Source organism: Phaenicophaeus curvirostris, chromosome 1 (assembly GCF_032191515.1).
Source record: "Phaenicophaeus curvirostris isolate KB17595 chromosome 1, BPBGC_Pcur_1.0, whole genome shotgun sequence".
Taxonomy (NCBI): domain Eukaryota; kingdom Metazoa; phylum Chordata; class Aves; order Cuculiformes; family Cuculidae; genus Phaenicophaeus; species Phaenicophaeus curvirostris.
This window is the reverse complement of record NC_091392.1, coordinates 68,330,864-68,353,119: the sequence shown is the minus strand read 5'-3', so window position 1 is coordinate 68,353,119 and position 22,256 is coordinate 68,330,864. Positions and strand designations below refer to the sequence as shown.

The window sequence follows — 22,256 nt, the reverse complement described above, 5'->3', positions numbered from 1 at the left end:
AGACCCAGCACCATGTAGCAAGGAGTTGGTAGCAGAAGCTGTTCTGTGTCCCCTCCATCTATCTGCAAATGTGCCATCAACTCTGTCCCTCTTTACTGGGTGGTGTCTTATGTAATCCTCTGTCTTTTTAAGATTTATGTGTGTAAATAACTAATATTTATACATAATGTCTGCCAACAAGCTCTGAAATTACCAGGATATACTAGGTATAAGGTTTCTCTGGTTCCTGGGGGTATTGTGAAAGCTAATATCAGCTTAATAGAAGTATGACAAGATTGATAATTATTAGTATCTGCAATGTGTAATGCTTTATGTAATATCCCTTTAACTGGCAGTATTTCGTTCATGTTATTGCCAAAGATTCAGATTCTGTTCTGCTTTCAGAAGTTCCTTTATTTCCACATCAGTACTGTTAACTGTTTATTTGCAGCTAACTAAATTGAGCTGCTCATTGTCTTTGCCAGTTTGGTCTGGTTGGCTTACAGCTGCTAAATAAGTATAAAATTTAACATATTTTCCAAATATCTATTCCTCAAAAGTGGTAATTCTACATATAGTTTTTGTTGCCTCTGTAAGTACCCAGTCCCTTTTTTTATCATGTCAAGTTCTTGGCTTCCAAGAGAAATTAATTTCAAAGTCCATTTATATGCTGAGTAAAAGGATTTTGTTTTTTCAAGGTTGGATTTCATTCTTCCTAATGGCATTGAATTGAATTTGTCTTCCCAGTCTATGCCGTGAGACAGTGAGAAAATAAGCTCCCTATATCTTAGTTACTGATACACACTTTCAGGATTATCCATTTAATAAAGGACAGTCTTATTATCTTTATTCAAATAAGAAACAACAATTTCAGGGATAGATGCAGTGATTAGCAGAAGAGTCATACTTACGTTTCAAATTAATATTCCCAGGTGTTTTTTTCTTCTTGCTATTATCACTACCAACCTCTAAGAAAGGCTTTCCATCTGCTTTACCTGGTACAGTGAACCATTCTCTTCCAACCACACTGACTCCAATGTCCAACAGAAACAGTGAAACATTTCTCTTGATTGCAAAAAGCCTGTAACTAGGTCACAGCGAAGTGCAGTGTTAAAGAGACAGTTTTAAAGTTTTAAAAAGTATAGTATGCTAGGTGACAGTGACCTTTTATCCTAAACCTGGGATTCTTTCGGTGCCTGTTTATTCCCTTTAATTTTCTACTGAATAGGCTGTTGCCCTAAGTTGTAGCTTCTGTTTCTCACAAGAACTAACTTGTTTCCTCTTACTGCCCCTGTGATACAGGATTTTTCTCTTGAAATCATGTCTCATTTAAGCCATTAGTCTAATCAGTCCAGCTCTTGAGGAAGCTGATAACAGTGATCTAAACCCCTGCCTTCCTTCAAGTACCAGCCTATGTCAGAGGGCTTTGGAGTTTGTGTAGTTCTGTGCAACAAGCTCTGCACTGGCAGGACGGAGAAAATACGGCTTGATAGCTGATGAATGTTTGAGATTCTTTCTTCTTCTGAACATGATTGTGATTTTCCTGCAATTCAGTAAAATACTTAAAAGCTAATTTAGTCAATATGTTGGTGGTTCTTGACCACTAAAAACTGAACTGGCAAGCTACACGCTCCTTTCTCCTTAAAGTCACTTAAGAGAAGGGGAAATGATTATCTAGAGTGAGCTGTCAACCTTTATGCCAGCTTTCCTCCTGATATGATTTATAAAACAGCTAAGATAACCTCTGGGGGGGAGCTTTGCAATGGAAATAGCAAGTGATTCTTATTCTAATGAACATAACACTGTCACAAGTTTAAAGTTCAAATCTGAGGTACAAAGGTTTGGGGGAAAAAAAAGAGGCTGTAAAATATGAATGTGACAGCACATGTGTTCGTTGCCTGCACAGTGTATGAAACAGGAGAAATAGGCAAACTTTATTTTTCTAATGAGGTTTAAAATTTTTTTCCAGTCTTTATCAGGCAGAATTTCCTCAATACTGGTTGGTTTTTTGTTGGTTTGGGGTTTTTTTCTGCTTCACGCTCCTCCTGACTGAGATTAGGCATTTTTTTCAGAGCAAGTTGTGCGCATTTTGGTCCTTCAGCATTGCAAAATGTCCTGTCACATTTGGCAGTCATTAAATAAGCCTTTGTTGGTAGCTGCAGCCAACAGGCAGGAGGCTGAATGGACTACAGGAATTTAAACTTCTGGAGAAGTCTTGTCCTGGCGAGCATTTGGAAACACCAAGTGGGAACTTATTGAAGAATTTATTTCTTCATTCTGTGAAAAAAACAAACAAAAAAAAAACCACCCCAAAAAACATCACAGCAAGGGAAAGAAATAATCCCTTTGCTCAATACCTGACAGCTGTCATTGATATCTAGTTTACTTCAGAACTGTTACAGAAATAAAAACAAACCCTTTCCTAAAAACTGTGATGTGCAAAACAAACAAACAAACAATTAGAAACTTTATGAATCAGTGGCAGGTTAACCTTCCTAAGAACTTACCCAGCATATTTCTTGTGATGAGAGTTGTATGAATGCAATTTAAATAGTCAGTGAACCATAGTATCTGCAGGTTTGCTGAGGCTGATGGCTTTTCCCTGTCTGGTCAGTATATTTCTGTCTCAAAGCCAGAGTTGCACTAGATCCTTCCTATCAGCTGAAGTAGAAAGCCAGCTGAGTAGAAAAAGACAGTGAGCTACAACTTCAAACAGAACTGTTAATTTTGCTTATTAGCCTAACTTTGATGCCTTGGAAGGTTTCAAATTCTTCCAAGAAGTGGGAGGGTCACATGTTGTACTAACTAATGGATTCACTGCCTGTTTGGAAATGGTGTGGTGGTATCTTATGGTGTTCAAGACTTCTGTGTTGGTCTCCTCCTTCATGGCCAAACCCCTCCCATCCAGGTACAGAAGGAAACAACATGAATGTGGCAAACTCCTGCTTAGTGGAAGCATGGAACTTTTTAATGGGACATCAGTTGACTGTTCATGGCCTAGAAGCAATATTCAGTGTATAAGAAATCAAAAAAAAAACCCTTCTACCAGTTTGGTATGGTTTGTGTGAGCTGTACAGAAGATGACCACAGCCAGCAGGAATATGTGCCACTGCCATACATTTGCTTGCTGTCGAGTCCTATTGTACTGAAGTCCTATCACTAGCAGGAATATTAATTTGGTCCCAATTATTTCTTCTTCTTACGCAAAAGCTGTGTACAGCCTGACGACATACAGACTTAAAAAAGAGGATGTGTAGAGCTATGTTTTCCAAGGTACCGCATGATTGCAATTCACTTTACTACCTTGTGAAAAACAGAATACAGTCTAAACTACTTTCAAAAACCAAAAAACATGCCTAGGCAGTATTTTCTTAAGCCTTGTCTACTTAAGTGACTAACTGGTGGGCCACATGTAGATAAAAGAAAGCTGGATCTCCAGAAAACCCCAACGATCCTTTGAATTTTTGAAACAAACAAGGCACATGAACAGATACTGTCATACTCCAGCTGTTCCCAAATGATAGGCACTGCCACAGGATTAGGAGTTCTGTATTTACTCTGGGATCCTGACTGCATATAGGTCATACATGACATTCAGGGAGCAGCACCCAGGTGACATGTACTCTGTCATTCAGTGGCATAAATGCACACTGGGTGGGGACAATGTAGCCTGATACTTCTTTTCACAATATTGTCCCCTGAGATACAGACAATGCAGGTTTTTTTTAGGGAATACATATGTTCAGTATCACAGCTTGTTGAAAAAAATAAGGAAAACACTGGAAATTATTTCTCTTTGTTTTTCAGCAAAGTTTGAATTTCCACAGGGGAAATAAAACCCAATAATTCCTGATAAATGTGAAGTTTAGTATCAAAAAAATTTGAAGGTAATAAAAATAAGCAGCTTCTCTGTTTTCTATTAGCAGATGTCTGAAGCCTTGTTGGGTCTCTTACTGGCACAGAGAGATGCTAAGTGCAGTATTTTGCCACCATCATGGGATGATTTATCTATGGAATATAATTTTTTACACAGCTGTTATACCACAAGTGGTAAATAAGGCTTTGTCTGTGCTCCAAAATTGTGCCACTTTAAATATACCACCGTAGTTAAAGTAATACAACCCATTGGTTGCTGTTACAGCCCTGTAAAACAGCGCTCAGTCATGTAGTCATCCCTGTACAGAGAGGGGAGCATATTTGTGGTTATTTAGTACTGCATTGCACACTGAAGTCTTTATTGGCGTTACAGTAATAGCTAAAAGAAAAAAAGCAACCAAAATGTTCTGCTGGGAAAGGTTTTGAGTGCAGGTAAGGCCCAAATGAGAAAGCTTGTGAGCAACCAGGTTTTCCTGCGGCCAAGGATAACAGTAGCACATTATGGGCTGTATTTAATGTCATTAATGACAAAGAGAGTGTGACAAAAACGTTTCACTGGGATAGGAATATGCAAAGTTTCTGGCAGTAGAATCAGTAGCCTTACCACTGAGTGCAGAAGAATTTCTCAGGATCCAGCCCTTGTACAGAATAAGACCATTGTTTGTTTGTTAGCTATCAGAAGTCACAATGTCACCATGTTAAGAAGCTGCTCCTGACAACTGAATAGGAGTCTGTGCCATTGTAAGAAATTACTAAACATCTTGCAAAACTTGGACTATGGCATTTGTTTTGTGATGTCAAATAAGCAGAGAAAAACGATTCTTGCCAGGGGTTTCTGGTAAGGATTACAGCTGGGTAAGACTTTTTTTAATGCCTGCTTTTGGAAAAATCATATTCTCTTAAATTAATTGCCTTATTTTTGCAAGGCAGAGCAATTTAAAGTAGAAATGCCTGGAAAAAGTCTGTAGGTTCAGTACAAAAGTTATTATCCCAACAAGGCAGACATCAACATAATGATCAGTACCAGTGACAGAAAGGCGTTAAACATTAAGCCCACAATCTCATTGTCATATGGTTGGGTATTTTGAAAAGGTGTTTTTTTTCCCTCTCCCATGTTAAATTTGTAATCCTTATGTAAGTAGAGTCATTGTTTAGGATGTTAGTCTCTCCTGTGGTCTAATTTAGAATTCTTCATTTCTATATTTGGCCCTGCTGTTGATTTGCAAGGGGGCCATAAATTCTCTGTATCATAAATGACCCATCTCTAGTGTGGCAAATAACATTCCTTGCCTGTCTGACAGAAATGTGCCAGACTTAATTAGCAACAGACAGTGTTTTCAAAAGTGACTAGTTAGAGACATCCTGTGAAAACTGAGACTCTTGAAGACTATCACGTTGAGCCTCTGGATACACATTCACACTTAAAAATTCACAAATAAGTTGTTGAAAAGCAGTTGGTGCTCTGATAAGTTGCATTTTAAACACTACTGTGTTCGATGGCTACTTTCTACATGGCGACTTTCTACATATTCTGAAACCTAAATCTTTCCCTTCTTCAATGCAAAAGACTTGAAATCCTACCCACTCTTGGTTGATATATTCCATTGTCTCTCACAGACAAGGGCAAACTTTGCCAGAGGTACTGAGGATTACCTGCAAAATCCAGAAGTGAAACACACTATGGACCATGAGAAGAAAGAAATTTAGTTTCTAGACTTAATATTCAAGTTTAGACCTGCTCAGGATTTTACAACTCTATGAAAGCATGCTTCTGTGACTGCAAAACCTTTCGCTTTGAAAAATATGTATAATGATTTCATCACCAAACTGGAAGCAGCAGCCACTTGCATAGCACACACAAGTGCTATACAGCTGTTTATATGATGGATCTCTTGCTTGCTGACCTGATTTCAACTGGTGTCAGCTCAACACAACACTGTAAACTTCTTTGGATGATTAGAAAACATTCCACTGAAGTACGTGAACAAACGTGAGCTGCATGTCTGGAGATTAGCTTACAAATGTAACATCTCTGCAGTGGGACCATATAACTATGCTATTTTTAATTCCATCAGCTGTCTGAATATTAACAGTTAGCTGAAATAATATTAAACATCTCTCTAATTTTTTTTCAGTGGGAAGCATGATTCTGTTCTCTTGGAAGGTGCCAGACCAAGTTAAGTGCTTTATCAACCATAAGTAAATTTAGGAACTGATCTGAATTCAGTGTTTATTTTGAGGTACTGAGGTGTGGTAGTCTTGGACACATAAAGTCATTACAAGTCTTCATGGAATGTGAACTTATGGAACCAAAGGTGCCTTCCTCATCCCTTGAAAAACTTGCCAAATATGCTAAATATTTCTCTGCATTTAGTAACTGTGTATTCCTCTGAAATCTCGATGTTGTGAGCCCTAGAAGGATTGTTAGATTTGTATCATCTTCAGAACATTCCCTTTGCACAGAACATATTCCATACCCTCCTTGTTTCTAAGCATGTGCCAGACTGCAGACAGCAATTACATACATTTTTGATTGGTTTAGTGCTTCTGGCCATCAAAAGCTGCTGGGGCTCTGGGCACTGGAACAGAGAGAACAAAAACTCAATTTCCCAGCTGTCCCAGCTAGTCTCCATCCAGCCTGCAGTGTGGAAAGAGTTAAAATAAAAAAAATTTAATCATTCAACATCATAGAATTAGTCAGTATTTCAAAACTGTGTTTGTGGCAGTTTTGGAAGAAGATCCCAACACTTTTAAGTTCTTATCAATGGAAACAACCATGCTCACGTGTTTCAGCTGTTCCAAAGTCCAGCTGTTGGTCTGAGGATCCCAGCCATGGTAGATGATTAAAGAGATGTAGGCTCTGGAGAATCTGTCTTTCCCAACTTAAAGGCAGTCCAGCCAGCAGGCTCATATGGGAGTGGTGGAGGGCAAGACAGGCAAGTCTTGCATGAGTCTGGCCTGACAAGCATGAATCTGCCAGATTTTTGCTAATCTGGACCCATGTAGTGATGACTGACTGATTTTTAAAGAACTGGGATATTGTAAGGAAAATAAATTCTCACTGGCTACTGATTTTTTACATCTTTTTTTTTACCACTCCATCCCCCTCGAAGAAAAGGAAGCAAAACTGTAGAAAGAGCTCATGAAGGAGAAGATAGTGATTACAAAAAGGAGTCAGGGAACAGACTGAAGAAAAATAATGATGCAGATATCTCAGTTCCTGCTGCTTTCTGCAGAGGGATACTAGAAGTGTGCAGGGATAAAAAAAAAATAAATAAAGGTTGGGTTAAATTTGAGGTAAGTAGAAATAGCAGCAGGGTGGAGAAATGGGGGGGGGTGGAAAATATAGCAAAAGCAAAAAGGTAGAGACTGGAAGGAAAAGGTGGAAGCCAGTCTTATTTCCTTTGTTTAGCCCTTGGATTTAGTAGTAGTCTTCAGCCCTACCCCTCTACTTCATCCACTCCACACTTTCCACACTCTGCAAAACGTAAAGCTAAGTTTTACAGAAACTCTCACTTCACAGCAACTATCCCCAGAGTAAATCCATTGTGTGCTTTGAGATTATTAACAAATTTTAATTTTTAATTAGAAACTATTCACAATTCAGGAGAAAAAAAAAAGACTGAACAGATTTGCACAGGTTATCCAGTTTAACAGTTACTATTTTTAAAGTACTTGTCTTAAAGTCTTACTGTTCTCTCAAATGTGTTTATGGTGCTCTGTTTGGGAAAGGGGGCTGAAGGGAATTGTGTATAGCAGATAGAGAGATACCATGACAGTAAAAATTAAATATAGTCTTTAGTAAAGCTCTGTTTGCAAGATGCTGTGGTATCAGTTCATTTTACATGTGTGTGAAGAGCGACTTTACTTTTTTGTCTGCCTTAATTGTCTGCCTTGTATTGTCTGAGGGTCTCATCTCTGGCATGGGGTTCAGTGGGAGGGGAGGTGTGGGAGTAAGCACTGCTTCCTGCCTCGCCTGGCCGAGCTCGTAGTCCTGAGCCGGCTACTATGGGGAATGCAAAGTCCGACTTAAGTTCTTTGTTTGCTTTAGACTTTACTTCTTGTTTGCCTTAAATATTTTGTCTTATAAAAGAAAAGGGAGCCATGCAGCGCACGTGCCCCTGTCACTTCAAGAAGACCAGCCTGGACCATGTGGCCTGGAAGAAGCTGTTGCTGCAGCAACCATGTGTTCCTGAGGAACAGGTGCTGCCCATTGAAATGGTGATTCTTTTCCCCTTCTCTCCCTCTTTCTCTCCTACCCCCCTCTCTCTCTGTCATTTACCTTACTGTTTCTTGACCGGTTTCAGTGTGTGTCAGACCTAATCCAAATGACCTTGGCTGTGTTCAGGGATCAGATTGTGATCTGAACAGATTGAAACATGTTTTTCTGCAATTTTTGGAAGTTGCACTCCGATATCTCAGCTATTCTCCCAAGTTTTTGATCTGTTTATTTTAATTGAAGCTGGAATAAAATTTGGTTTTGATTTTCGCCCTGAGAGTGACCTTGTCAGCTTCTGGATTGCTGCACAGATAAAAGAAACACCTTCTTCAACTGTGCAGGTTGAAAGAAGCCTGGACATGAGTGTGTAGCTCGTGGATCTGGGGCACAACAGTGTGCACACTGATTTCTTGGGCCACTTACAGATTTCATTGTATTACTACCTGAGGTGTTTCCTCCAAAATTGAAGTCCACATGGAGAAAGGCAAGCATTTTGGTGATATGGCTAAATTATTTTTAAACAATAGTTGAACAATAGTGTGGCCTGCATGGTCCTGTTGTGTGTTGCTTGGCATGTAGGCTTCTCCTTCACCATTCCAAAATGGTCAGAGGAACTGGGCGAGGAAATTAGCGAGTCGTTTTGCTTTGCTTTTCCTGTCAGATTCCTAATGTGATAACCAAAACCTGGTTTGCATTCTTCCACCTTCATCTGTTCTGCCACAAATATAATTACCTGATGTATGTTTTGCTAAGGCATTTTGTATTTATGATCTTCAAAAAGTCTGTCAAGGAGAAAGCAATAGGGAAGAAAACTGAGAAACTCCAGTGTGGCTTTAGGTCGATGTGTAGTATGATGTGACAAAACTTTACTGATTTACAAAAGCTTATGTATCTAATTATAAGATGTGAGCATCTATTACCAAATTTATTTCATTATTATTCCTTCTCTATCTTTCTTCCCGTAACAGTATCAATTATTTTACATAGTGTCTTGCATCCTACTCTTTCTCATCTCTTTTTCTGTACTACCCTTTCCTCTGCTAAATCATCAAAGATATTTTTGTTCTTTTACCTATTGTGGCAGAGTCTGTAAACACAATCTTACAAAGAGAATTTCTAAGTGTAAGCATTTGTGATGCATTTGCACTAAAAGCTTTGAATTGCTGTCTTTGATAAAGCTATTTGGTCTGATTATATTATTTTGGAGTCACATATTCAAGTGCACCTCTCTGAAAAACAGAATTTTTCAAAATGTAGTATATTGCTTGTCTGAAAATGGGGGAGGATTAAATACTATGTAATTCATGTAAGCGATTGTATTTCTGTTCTGAAAGTCACACACCAGCAATTAACAGTGAAATTTAAAGCCCAGTGTTTAAAAATCAACAACTCCTAATCTCAAAGATGCATCAAGTATATACAAAGTTCATGATAATTATTATGGTTTTCATTCTCTTAAATTGCTTCCATGCTTTGAAGACTGCACATAGAGATATTGCAGATGATTCTTGTATTGGACATGAAAAGCATCCTGCGTCAGCGCTCAGCAGGAAGTGTAACACCTATTGATAATTGTAGTATACCTTTTAAGCAGAAATTGGAAATAGCATTTCCAAATGCAAATTTGTATCTCGTAGACTGGAATATAGGTGGGTGCAAGTATGCTTTCAGAAATTCAATGATGTCTTTTAACTGTCATATGTAGTTGGGAAAAAGAGTATTCAAGTCATCAAATAGTAGAGGCCCAGAAATATAGCCAGCTATAAAGTTACACAATGTATTGGACTCAGCATTTGAGACATAAGCGGACATTCCCTGCATGAAACTTTGCAGCTGAAGATATCACTGCCCTGGCACAGACATCACAGCACCCTCCAGTTCCACCAGTGGAAAGGATTATGTGAGCTGCCTTTAATCTGTTTCTGTCAAAAACAGTCAGGTTAAACAGTAACTGAAGTTAAAAAGTTAATCCACTATGTTTATGTTGAAGTTAATTATCAGAATGTTGTTTGGGGGATTTTTTATCTGCCATGTTCAATGATGAGACATGTAGAGGAATTATAAATTCTGCACTCTCTTACACCTTAACAAAATATATTTCCTTCCTCTCTCATGTCATCAGTGCAAGCCATTGAAAATACTCAGCCTCATAAGGTCTGTTGATTTTCAAAGACACCTCCTTGTCAGAGCTGAGCACCATCTCCTGATAGTGTTAACGGGACATTAAAATCATACTTCTGCAGTAATGACTCTTTAGCCATGTCTTTATTTTTTTTTTAGCAACATACTATTTTCATTCTCTGCTAACTTGGTATCTGATATTCCTCTCCTCTGTCTGTGTCTTGATGGTTCTAAAACAATAACAGAACTACTTTTAATAAAAAAAGAATGTTTTGCTTGAAACGATAACTAAATCACTTACAGTTGTGTAACAGACACTAATCTGTCTTGTCTCCAGTAATAAATCAGTAGCGTACATGGTGCTTTATCCTGTTAAAAGACAACTCAGTGTGCTTTATTATAAGCCATACAATGGCTGAAAACTGTTTTACTTCAGCTAGCTAATGAAAGACAGAGATAAAATGAGTGAATCCAAGATTTCCTTCTCCTTTTGCCGGCATACATTGTACTCAGTCTCTTCATTGCATGCCTTTGAAGGACCATAGAAAGAAAGTATTGGATGAACTCAGTGACAGCATTTTAGAATAGCAAGTGAAACTCATAAGCAGTCAGGTGAGGAGCTGGGTTGTGTTGAAATCTGGAGGCATCAGTGCCAGAAGATTGGTGTGTTTGAATAAATCCCGTGCCTTTCCATGGGCAAAATGTAGCCATAGCTTTTGCAGATTGATAGGAAAACTATAGGTGCAGAGCACTTATGATAAGACAAACCATTCTTTCATTGAAACTCGTATCTGGATCAAGGATTCTGCCTTTTGCTAAGGTTCCTGTATGCAAGAGGGCTGACATGGAGGCTGTAAAAAATCCTGGAGGCAGATAGGGTGTGAACTAGGCATCTATGCAGCCCCTTTCCCAAACTCTGGTGCAAGGGTACTGGGAAAAGGAACAGCAAGGAAGAGAAGATGGAGGGTTTATGGCCCATGCCACTGACTGACTGTGGTGCACTATCCCAAGCACTGGTTGACTTCCTTGGAAAGCAAATAAAGCAGTTTATGTGACCTGGTGCTGCACATGGACTGAGCTTTCAGAAGATGTGCATGGAATTACCAAGAATTATTACTAAATTACTGAGTGTTTGTCGTCTGCATTTGAATATCAGAATTCAGAAAAGCTGACTGGAACAAAATGTGTACGTGTGTGTCTGCAGACTGATATGCTTCAAAGGGCCACATGATGAGGGTGGCCTTCAGTCACTTCAGTCACATACAGGGAGAAGACAAGCAAAAAGAATGCTGATTATTAGCATGCATATACCTCTGCATCTAAACATGTGGAAGTAACATGATGTAATCCTCCTCAGCAAGAGAAAAATTCCTAATGACTTGACTATTTCAAATTAAGGATGAGCCTCATTTCCCAGGGGGAAATCTAGAATTCTTATTCAGGCTCATTTTTCTTCACAAAAGTTTCAAAAAGACTGGAAAACATAAAGTAAGAGCTGAACCTGGATTTTATTATCTGTGGTATCCTAAGAGGCCTGTGGTTTCTTATTTCCATAATTAAAAGTACAACTGCAGCTACATATTTACCTTTCCTTATGCCGGGTTGGATCCTAGCAGTAGCATTTTGTTCTACTTTTAGCTTGCTAATTCAGTGTACTGGGACATCAGACAAAGGTCGTTACATTAGTTAATTGCAGGTGACATAAAGGCCCTGACATAGTTGTGTATCAGAGAAAAAAAACAGCATGTGGCTTCTCACTCTAGAAGCAGCATGTGGCTTCTCCATTAAATGTCAAACATAAGAGAAAGGTTACAGAAGTGCATACTCTTGGGAGATCACATCAAGATCCCAACTTGCCCAGACCTGTTGAGACTCATCATTTCAGTTCAGATACACTTCTAGATGTATCCTGAAAATGTTAGCAAAAAAAAAAAAAAAAAAAAATCTGTGCTTGTATCAGGTGTGGTACAAAATTTCAACCTGCTTATCTTTACTGCAAGAATAAGAGCTAATTTTGAAGCAGTTCTACTGTATATATCCCTTGATTAGGAGTGTAATTTCAGTTTGCCTCATTTTAGGTGAATTGTTGACAGTAGAATCATAGAATCAGGTTGGAAAAGACCCTTGAGATCATCAAGCCCAACCATACCTACCTGTCCACTACTAAATCATATCCCTAAGCATTTCCTCCACCCATCTTTTAAATACCTCCAGTGAGTTAATCACCTCCCTGGGCAGCCTGTTACAAAGCTTGATAACCATTTCAGTGAAGAAAATTTTCTTAATGTCCAATCTGAACATCCCGTGGAGCAACTTGAGATCATTTCCTCTCATCTTATCACCCTTCAATTGGGAGAAGAGACTGACACCCACATCACTATGACCCCCTTTCAGCTATTTGTAGACAGTGATACGGTCTCCCCTCAGCCTCCTCTTCTCTAGGCTAAACAACCCCAGTTCCCTGAGCCGCTCCTTGTAAGACTTGTTCTCCAAACCCTTCACCAGCTTTGTTGCTTTTCTCTGGACACACTCCAGAACCTCAGTGTCTTTCTTGTAGTGAGGGGGAATGTTGTACCCAGTACTCCAGATATCCCCTCATCAATGCCAAACAGAGTGGAAGGATCACCTCCTTTCATCTGCTGGCAATACTGACATCTTTCATAAAGACTGAAAACTCCATTAAAATCATAGAATCATAGAATAACCAGGTTGGAAGAGACCCACCGGATCATCGAGTCCAACCATTCCTATCAAACACTAAACCATGCCCCTTAGCACCTCGTCCACCCATGCCTTAAAAGGTGACTTTATTAAGAAAATATTGGCCTTTACAAGGAGTAACCTTTCAAACTGCCATTTTATCCCTCAACCAAGCCACACAAGATACTGTAGACAGAGTCTGTAGTAACTAACACATTTTTCAGCTTGTGGACATTCAAGTTTGCAGCTGAATAAATAAAGTTATGTTATGTTATTTCCTGTACCAGTTTACAAGGCTGAAATATATAGGAATAGGTGAGGGAAATAAAAAAGGTTTCATTATGGCTATCTGAAACTTTCTGACATCATCTTTTATGTAATCATCTGTTTATGAGAATTTTATATGGACAATCTGGGTTTCACACGATCACTGATCCAACCCATGAAAATTTGCAAGATTCTAGATATTATTTTGTGGACAAAACTGAAAAATTTCAAGTATTTATTTTCCCTTTGCAAAAGGAGCCTGTGCTGGCTCTAGCATTCAGCTCTTATTTTCTATCATTCTTGTGCATCCAATATGCCAAACTGTGCTTTACTCAGATAGTGCTTTCTCACTGCTGTCTGTTGAGGACTATCTATTTTGTAGACATAATTAACTATTCATTGACACAGAGCCTTGAATTTGCCTCTCCCCAAATTCCAGAAGAGCAGCCCTAATCTCTAGGTTACAAAGTCAGCTTCCCTTCAGCTCATAAAGCTTTACACAATGTATTACAGCTCAAGCCTGAGAGATTAAGAGACTATCTGGGCACTGCAGTGGTTGGAAAGCTCTTCAGTGAGGTGGGAGATCTACTGTCAATCCCCTGTTCTGATGAATATTTGGTCCTAAAAAAGATGCTGACATCTTTCCCTGGCTGCTCTGAAACCAGTTATGTTGGATCAGGTATGAATTTAGAGCAGAAACTCTGCCATCACATAGTACTTATATATGTATTTTAGAATACTAACCATAGTCTACTAAATGGACTTGAATATAAATGAACTGTCACTACAAGAGAATAGTTGAAATCATCTTGGATGTACAGATAATATTGTCTCAGCTGTGAACACTGCTTCAGAATCTCATTTCAGTGTCTACCTAAAAATCTATATGTCAGAAGAAAATATCCTGAGTGCTATCTACAAACTATAACATGACACAAAAAAGCCATCTTTCTATACGATAGAGCTACTTCTAATTTTCCCATTAGACAAAATGACATCATAAAGAATAGCTGCCAACAATGTGATGTAAAACCGTACCATGCATCATGAAAAATAATTGCAATTCAATTACTCCTGAATTATAAAACCGTCAGCTAGGTGCAATAAGACAAAAGCCTTAGAACATATGAAAAACTGCTTAGCACAGATAATTATAGGTGTTTGAATAAACTCCCCAAAATATAACATATGTGGTTTGAAGGAACATCATAATCATGCCAAAATGATTCTCATTTATAAAAAAGATTTGAGGATCAGCAATTTTAAAACCATCTTAATGAAAAAAAATTGTAAGTAAATTAGCAAATCTTGCTCACTCATAGAGGGCATACCCAGCAACTGGGCCAGAACTTCTTTTCCCTCTATCATCCTCTTGTTTAGATTCTTCTTTGGCAAAGTATTTACTATTGTTGCTCAAAATCACACAATGGTTGAAGTTAAGAGGCACCTCTAGTAATTCTCTAGTCCACCCCACCTACTCAAAGTAGTCATCTACACCAGGTTACTCAGTGCTGTGTCCAGTCAGGTTTTGAGTATGTCCACAGCCTCTCTGGGCAACATCTGGTGTTTGACAGCCCCATAAGTTTTTACCTGTGTTTAAATTTAGTTCCTTTACGTAGAATCATAGAATCACCAGGTTGGATTTTGTTTCAGTTTGTACCCATTGTCTCTTGTCCAGTAACTAGGCACCACTGAAATGAGCCTGGCTCCATCCTCCTTGTGCTTTCCCTTCAGGCATTCATATATATAAATAAGATCCCCCGACCCTTCTTTTCTCCAGGCTGAACAATCCCAGCTCTCTCAGCCTCTGCTCATATGTGAGGTGCTTCGATGCCGTCATCATCTTTGTGGCCCCTCACTGGAATCTCTCCAGTATGTCTGTCTTGTACTTCCTTGTATTTGCACTTAGGTACTTTGAAAAAAAAAAACCTGTGGAAGTTTTGGTTTGTGAGTCTGTGCTTTAGTCACAGTCCCTGTTTGAATAGGAGAAAAAGAGAGAGAAAACAAACAAAAAAATTACACTAGGGAAAAAGTAGGACATGGAGAGAAATGGCTACAACAGTCTTTTGTAGGACAAGGAGAGAAAAGAAATTTTTATTGCAGAAGAGGTCTTGTCTGCACTCTGCGTTGGCATCTCTGGGGCATTCTTGAGAGGAAGATTTGATTCTCTTTCTTGAACATTACCTTTCAGCAGAATGAAGAAGAAAATGTCTTTCCCACATAATTTCTAATTGTGACTACACAAGGAAGGTAAAGAAATATACTTGTTAAAATACAGCTTTTCCCTAAATGAAAAGTTTTACTCTGATCTTGCACTTTCACAGACAAAAGTTGCCATGGAACAAGACAAGCATTACATCTATCCTACAGGAAGGCAGAACTGGGCTAAGGTTCCTGTTTACATCTGGCTAAGATGTGGAAGGTTTTGCAAGAATACTTAGCAATGATAGAATAAAAATATTAAAACATGATGTGCTACCACAGTCTCAGAACTTCCCGGGGAATTTCTCATATAATCAGCAATTTTTATAACTGTTTCCTTCATAGATGATAGTTTTCAGATTTCACAGGGTACTTTTATAACATTTAATAGATCTTTACAAAATATAAAACAATTTTATTTGAGTAGATTCTCTAGAAAACTTTTTTACTATAGATGTAACTTCAGGGCAGGAGAAAAGATAAAAGGATATACAGAACATCAGAGTGCCTGATCCTTTCTGAGAGGCCACACATTGCCCTAGACAAAAGCAGGCATGAGCAGTACCTGCAGAAAGCAATGATTAGCTGACCATGCTGAAGTGAGATCCTGCTGGAATCAAACTTGGATCGGTAAGTGCCATTCTGTGTTAAATTGAGCATTGCTCATATACATAAGAGAAGTAAATCAAAGTGGTGCTTTTGAAAAGCATGAAATCTATTCTTAGCCCGTACTTTTACCACATTTTTTTTCCTATCACTAACCTTGTAGCTCTGCTAATTAGTCACCTGGAACAGTAGCAAGGGACTTGGTGCCAGAAGCATTCCTCCAAACTTGCCTTTGCAGCACCTTCCTGCTTTCTCCCTTTCTGTCATCCAGCTTTGAACTGTGTTTCTTTACTGTGGCTGCCTGGTCAACCTACCACCTTGGACCTACGTTTACACCAAATTCAGGCACGTTTGCCTCTGTTTGGCAGTACTTGCACCCAGAGCTTTGCTCTGCCTTTCTAATGTCTTTGAAATAGGGTCCTTGGGTCAATGGCCATGAAGCCAGATTCTCAGCCCATGAAGTTAATGGGAGTCCTGGTGCTAACTAGAAAGAATTTTCCCATTTAATTTTTTTTATTTATAGTGTCAAAATTTTTGTGTTGCACTGTCAATCTGTCCATGTCAGTCATGCTTTCCCCCCAGATATTTAGCAGGGACCACAGCTGCAGCTATGATGAGGGGTAACACCTCTCACATGTTCTTTAAAGGAGTAATCCAGTGGGTCTCTTCCAACCTGGTTTTTCTATGATTCTATGATTCTACTCTAAGAGTAAAGCTGAATTAAATTTGCTAAAATGTTAGAGAGGCAGACTCTTTTAGAACATAAGCAAAGGTCTAGAGCCAGTATTACCTTTTAGCCAGAGGAACTGTTGTGCCAAACACTGAAGTTCTTGTTTTTTCAATTTCAATAAATATAATATATATAAAAATATAGTAAAAACACTGACCACAACTCTCAGTTGTCAGAGAAAATGAAGAGGAAATTTCAGTGCCAGCCTGTCCAACTGAATTCATTGCCTAATCCTAATTTATAGGTTCCTGTATGAGTAGAAGTAACCTTCTGCCTTGGTTGATAGGCTATCAAATAACAACTCTCTTATTAATGGCCAGACCTCTGGTGAGCTGATAAAGTCACATGAGAATAAGTATTTTTATAAATGCCTTTCCAACATCTGAGTCTCCTTCACAGAAGATTTATTAAAAAAAAATATATATATACAATGTCCTCACTGACAGACGGAGGTAGTGCCAGAAGAAGGGCTGGATTTTCATAGAATAACCAGGTTGGAAGAGACTCACCGGATCATCAAGTCCAACCATTCCTATCAAAGCAGCAGTTTTGAAGCAGCAGTAATTTGGTGCAGCTAGTTTCTAGCTCCTTCAGTATATATAAAGCTCTGTATACGTTAATACAAATAATGCAATTTTTCATGAGGCATTATTGTATAATAAGAATAAGCCAAATGAATGCCAGGTGATTCAACTAGAATTCAACTAAAACTATATCAAATAATTAGAAAGACCACCTGTAATTGATGCAGAAATGATGAAAACAATTATTTAAAATCTTGTTATTATATGAAGTTGTTTATTCTATTAGCATTAAGCATGTTAACTCATTTACCGGTTGTGATCTGTGTCTATCATAACCACCACACCCGTATTAGTCATTGCAAAGGCAATTCAAAGCGACAATGAGACTCACCTGCTCCTGTTTTCTTTGGCATTTATAACACTCAGTCAACTATTTCTTTTTCTTAGCTTGTAATCCAAGATTAGGGTAAATGAAACCACATGAAGACTAAGCTGGAGCCATCTCAGCTAGTAATCTTGCTGTTTCTCATGGTTCCTGTATGATTCACTTTGAATTACTAGTACCTATAAGAACAGGTAAACTTTGCCCTTTTAGAGAAAAAGAAAAATTTTAGGAAAACAGACTATTTTAGAAGGAAATTTCTATGTGGCATGAGTGTATTTATCCTGATATTTTCTATGTGATTGTAAAATAGGACTTATTTCCTTAATAAAAAGAAAAAAAATATTATTTTCTTTGTGAACAGTTAGGTAAGTATATCTTCATGCAACAGAAGGTATATGCATCTTTTAGTCAAAATACTGTCATCTAACCTGTTTTAATTTGGGATTGGCATTGTTAGTTTTTGATGGAGAAGCTAAGTAGAGTTACAAGTGATTTCTGTTTTGGATTTATCTTGTTATTTTGTTCAAATGAGTATCAGAAGGCTAATAGTTCTTAGCATTCTACAAGTCGTAGCTGGTTTCATCCTGAAACCAATGACTCTGAAAAATACAAGTTCTTTGGTGTCCGAATTCTTGCATTAGGGTTGTACTAGATTAAAAAAATATACTTCAGAATTATTTTAGGAAGCAATTTACTGCTACTTAAATTTAAACTTCAGAGTTTCTAGGCTTTGTATGTGAATTGCTTTAGAAACAAGCCAGGGAAGTAAACGCTGTAAACCTGTCAAGTAAAAAACTTGACAGTAATATTCAGTCTTTTCTTTTTTTCCTTTTTTTTTTCTGGAGGTAATCTTGGAATCTATCTTTATCCATACTAGTTATATACTATTATGTATCAGTTTTGGGATGTAGGAGCTCTCATATGCTAAATAGATCTGAAGCAGTTAAATTTGAGTAGTTATATGGACAGATGGAAGCAAACAAGCAGAGCCTGTGTCTCAAAAAAAAATGACATCAGAGGATTTGAGCTCTATTTAGAGAAGCTGGCCTGATTTACAAATGTCTTGTAACATGTGTATGCATTTGTGGTCATACAAAATATGTGCAGAATGCTTCTCATTCTTAGTTGAGAGTATTTTGAAATGGTGTTAGTGTTCTTAATGAGCTCCACAAAATCTAGAAAATGATCTGGGAAATCTGCAAACTTCAGTGTGGATAAGGTATCAGGAGCATTATAAAGTGCTATAAGTTCGGCTCTTCCTAATTTTGTTTCAAGCTGGTCATTGCTTTTGGTTGATATGAGAGCGCACATCACCTGTGCCCCTGCCCCTTATGATGCATTGTAGCTCTGGTGTGATATCTGGCTATAAAAAAAGTTCTGGTTTAGGTTCCTTTAGAATTGCTTTTTTTTTTCCTTTGCTAGTATGTTCAACTTACTTTCTTATAAAACTTGCTTTTCTAACTTAAATGTAGTATCATTACTTTTTTTTTTTATAATTAACTTTATCTGAATTTCAACCAAAAATAACAAGAAATGTAATAATGATTAGATATTGTTAACCTTAAAAAAACCTTTATCTCTGCTTGCAGTTTTTCACTTGTTGCCTAATTAAAGCATCAGATTATTTTAACCACTTATTTCTGGATCTATTATTTGAATTTTGCTGAAAATGTGAGCTTTCTTGTGTTTAAGCCTTTATCTTTAACATACTGATAGAGTTGCACGTACTGTATTGGATTCACATAATTTAATAGGCAATATAATTCTGGGGAAAGATCTTGTTCATCCCCACATGGACTAATTAGATAAATATATTGAGCTTCTGAGTGTTGCTAAATTCAGAAGCTGAAATGTTGATATAGTGGTCTGATTTTTTTTTTTTTAATGCTCTTTGATCCTATATGTTATGTCAGAAAAGTGACAGGTGCCTTAAGAAATTGTAGTGAAGTGTGGAATTCAAAGCGAGAGTCTTACCAGTTTGCTAATTACAGTGGAAGAAAACAGAAGTATACCTGTAACTTGAGCTGCTGCACTCAGTCATACTCAAAAAAGACAAGCATGCCTGGTGCAAACAGAAGAGAGATGCAGGAAAGGGTACTTTTGAACCACACTGCTGATAAAGAGCAAAGACTGCTACCTGGGAGAGGCAGCAACTCTGGAAAACTGTCTCAGCCTGAGAAGAAGCTCCAGGAGGCTATTTGTGTGCTGCTGGTGGAGCTGTGTGAGAGATTCACGTTCTTTGGCATTGTCTGCAACATGATCCTCTTCTGCACTGTCAAGCTTGGCTACCGCAACTACCAAGCAGCTATTGTCAATATGTGCTTTGTAGGCACCTCCATGTTGACACCAGTACTGGTTGGCTGGCTTGCTGAATGCCTTGTGGGGAGGATCAAGCTTGTGTGCATCTGCATGTTTCTACACTTCCTAGGTAGGTGACAAGCTTGTGACTTTTTCGTTTTATTAATTCTGTTGCAGAAACATGTTAATGTGTTTGAAATTGAACAGTCTTCTCCACCCTTGTGGCCACCTTTTCCAACAGAGAATATCTGGTTTCTCCTCTACAAAATGTGCTGCAGTGTTTTTGCCCATGTACATTTTGTGTGCATTTTGTGGATAGTTGCTGAACAAACAAGTGGCTTAGCTATACAGATGGTCGACTCTTAAAATTGATCCCTGTAACAAGCATCTAAGTTTATGAATGTTTGGGGCAAACCCAAACTTCTCACTTGGTCCAGTTTTTGAGCATAAGCAAGTCTAATTTCTGCAATAACCAAACATATTGTTATTTAGATATGCAACAAAGAAAGGAAAAAGGCTGAGTAATTCCTGAAATGTTCCTGAGGTGATTACAAAACCATTTTGCAAGCAGCCTCAAAAATGATTGCTTTTATGTTCCACTGTTTCTCCCATGGGCTTCTGGTTTGGAATCGCTTTCTTCAACTTCTCCTTTCTGAGTATATCTTAAATCAGAAGACTGGTAACACAAAAGGAATTTGATATGTTCAGGTATTGTTTTAACCAGAACTTTTTTGGGGAGAGATAGACCATTAAACATTCCTGACATAGTACGGTTTGATGCACATTCGTACTTATAGTCATGGCTAATGTTGGTGTTGTTGACGCATTAATATATTTTGAATTTAGTTTATGTTTACACAGAATCAGTAGCTGATTAAATCTGAAAGACCACCTTTGCAGAGGTGGTAAATGCAATTCATGGTGGTGGTTCTGTAGGTAAAGTTTCTGAAAATCACGTATTGTCTGTGAAGCTGCAGCAGAAAAAAAGAAAATTTTCCACAAAATTTTGAGAATTTGTTAAATTGTGGTTCCCATTACAATTCTGGAGTTTGAAGAAGATGCAAAAAAAAGGCTACAGTCCCTCAGGGGGTGTTTTTTTTTGTTTGGTTGACTGGTGGTACATCAGGTGAAGTTAAATGTTTTAACTGGTGCGCACTGGCAAGTGGAGAGCCACTGTGCAGGCAATGGGGAAGGCTAGTGGCAGGAAACCTTACAGCATTTCAGAGGAAGATTGCTTTCTTGGAGGTCCTTAGTGGTCTTGCCTTACTGTATATATATAGCAACACGCAGGAAAGTTCTGCCTCTGTACAGAATTAACATTCCCCCTCCTTGCATCTTTCATTTTTATCTATTTTTTAAGTCATTATGTTGAAAAGTTACATAAATTTTATTCATCAGTGATTCTAATACATTTCAAATGATGATTTTCTTTCCAATTCCAGGCACAGCCCTATTACCTGTTGTGTCATTTCCCTTTGAAGATATTTACATTGACAAACGACGTATTCTTCATACACTAACAAAAAAGGAGCAGAAAATAGTATTCTACTTCGCACTACTCACAGCTAGTCTGGGAGTTGGAGGCATAAGAGCTATAGTTTGTCCATTAAGTGCATACAACCTTGAGGACTGTGGACCGAAAGAACTTCTTTCCTTTTTCAACTGGTCAGTAACTTACTGTCAGCTAAATATCTGTTGGGGATGATAAAGCACTGCCTTGAAATTCACTGCTGACTTACAAAGCAGATTCTACAGTTGGTGGATTTCCTGTTTTGTTTTTTAACTGCAAAACATTTAAATTTTGGATCAGTTTCCAAGAATTTCTGTAAAAACATTTTCCTAAGTTTTTCTTCTTGCTAGCACAGGTAGGTGATCATCTATTTTGGCCTCCTAGAGAAATCTTCAGTCAGAATTTGGATGAACTGATATGCTTAAATGCTCACAGACTTGATAGCCTAGTTGCTGTTAGGACAACGTATTCCATTTAGTTTTCTACCTTTAACATCACTATCCCTTTAGAATGGATATTTTGCTGTTACTCCCTAACTAACTGAAGTTAGAATTTACATCAGAGTTAATATTTAAAAATGATGGGCAGCATTACAGCTTGATAGTTCGGTGGAACTAGGAATTGCTGCTAGTCTAAGTGCTAAGCTCAGTGTTAGGAATCTGCTGTATTGTTTCAGGTCTGTTGCTATGAAGTTTTGTCATGATATGAATCACACTTGTGTATCATTTGAATATTTTAAAGTTTTAAGAAAACTTTTAGGAGAAATTGCTCCTAAAATGGTTCTTAAAATTCAAGATTTTTTCATATTCACTAGTTGTATCTCTCACTGTGCTGGAGAG

General features: G+C 38.0%; 2 protein-coding genes across 2 annotated transcripts in view; one reads left to right on the top strand and one right to left on the bottom strand.

Moving 5' to 3' along the window:
- MGST1 (microsomal glutathione S-transferase 1) overlaps positions 1-22,256 on the bottom strand; it is a 274,023-nt gene that overhangs the window by 28,951 nt on the left and 222,816 nt on the right. The gene's annotated exons all lie outside the window — the stretch shown is intronic.
- Positions 19,668-22,256, top strand: part of SLC15A5 (solute carrier family 15 member 5) — a 36,919-nt gene continuing 34,330 nt past the window's right edge. The window contains exons 1-2 of the mRNA XM_069861843.1: positions 19,668-20,037; positions 21,350-21,572. Of these exons, the coding sequence (XP_069717944.1) occupies positions 19,668-20,037; positions 21,350-21,572 (593 nt within the window). The remainder of the gene's footprint in view (positions 20,038-21,349; positions 21,573-22,256) is intronic.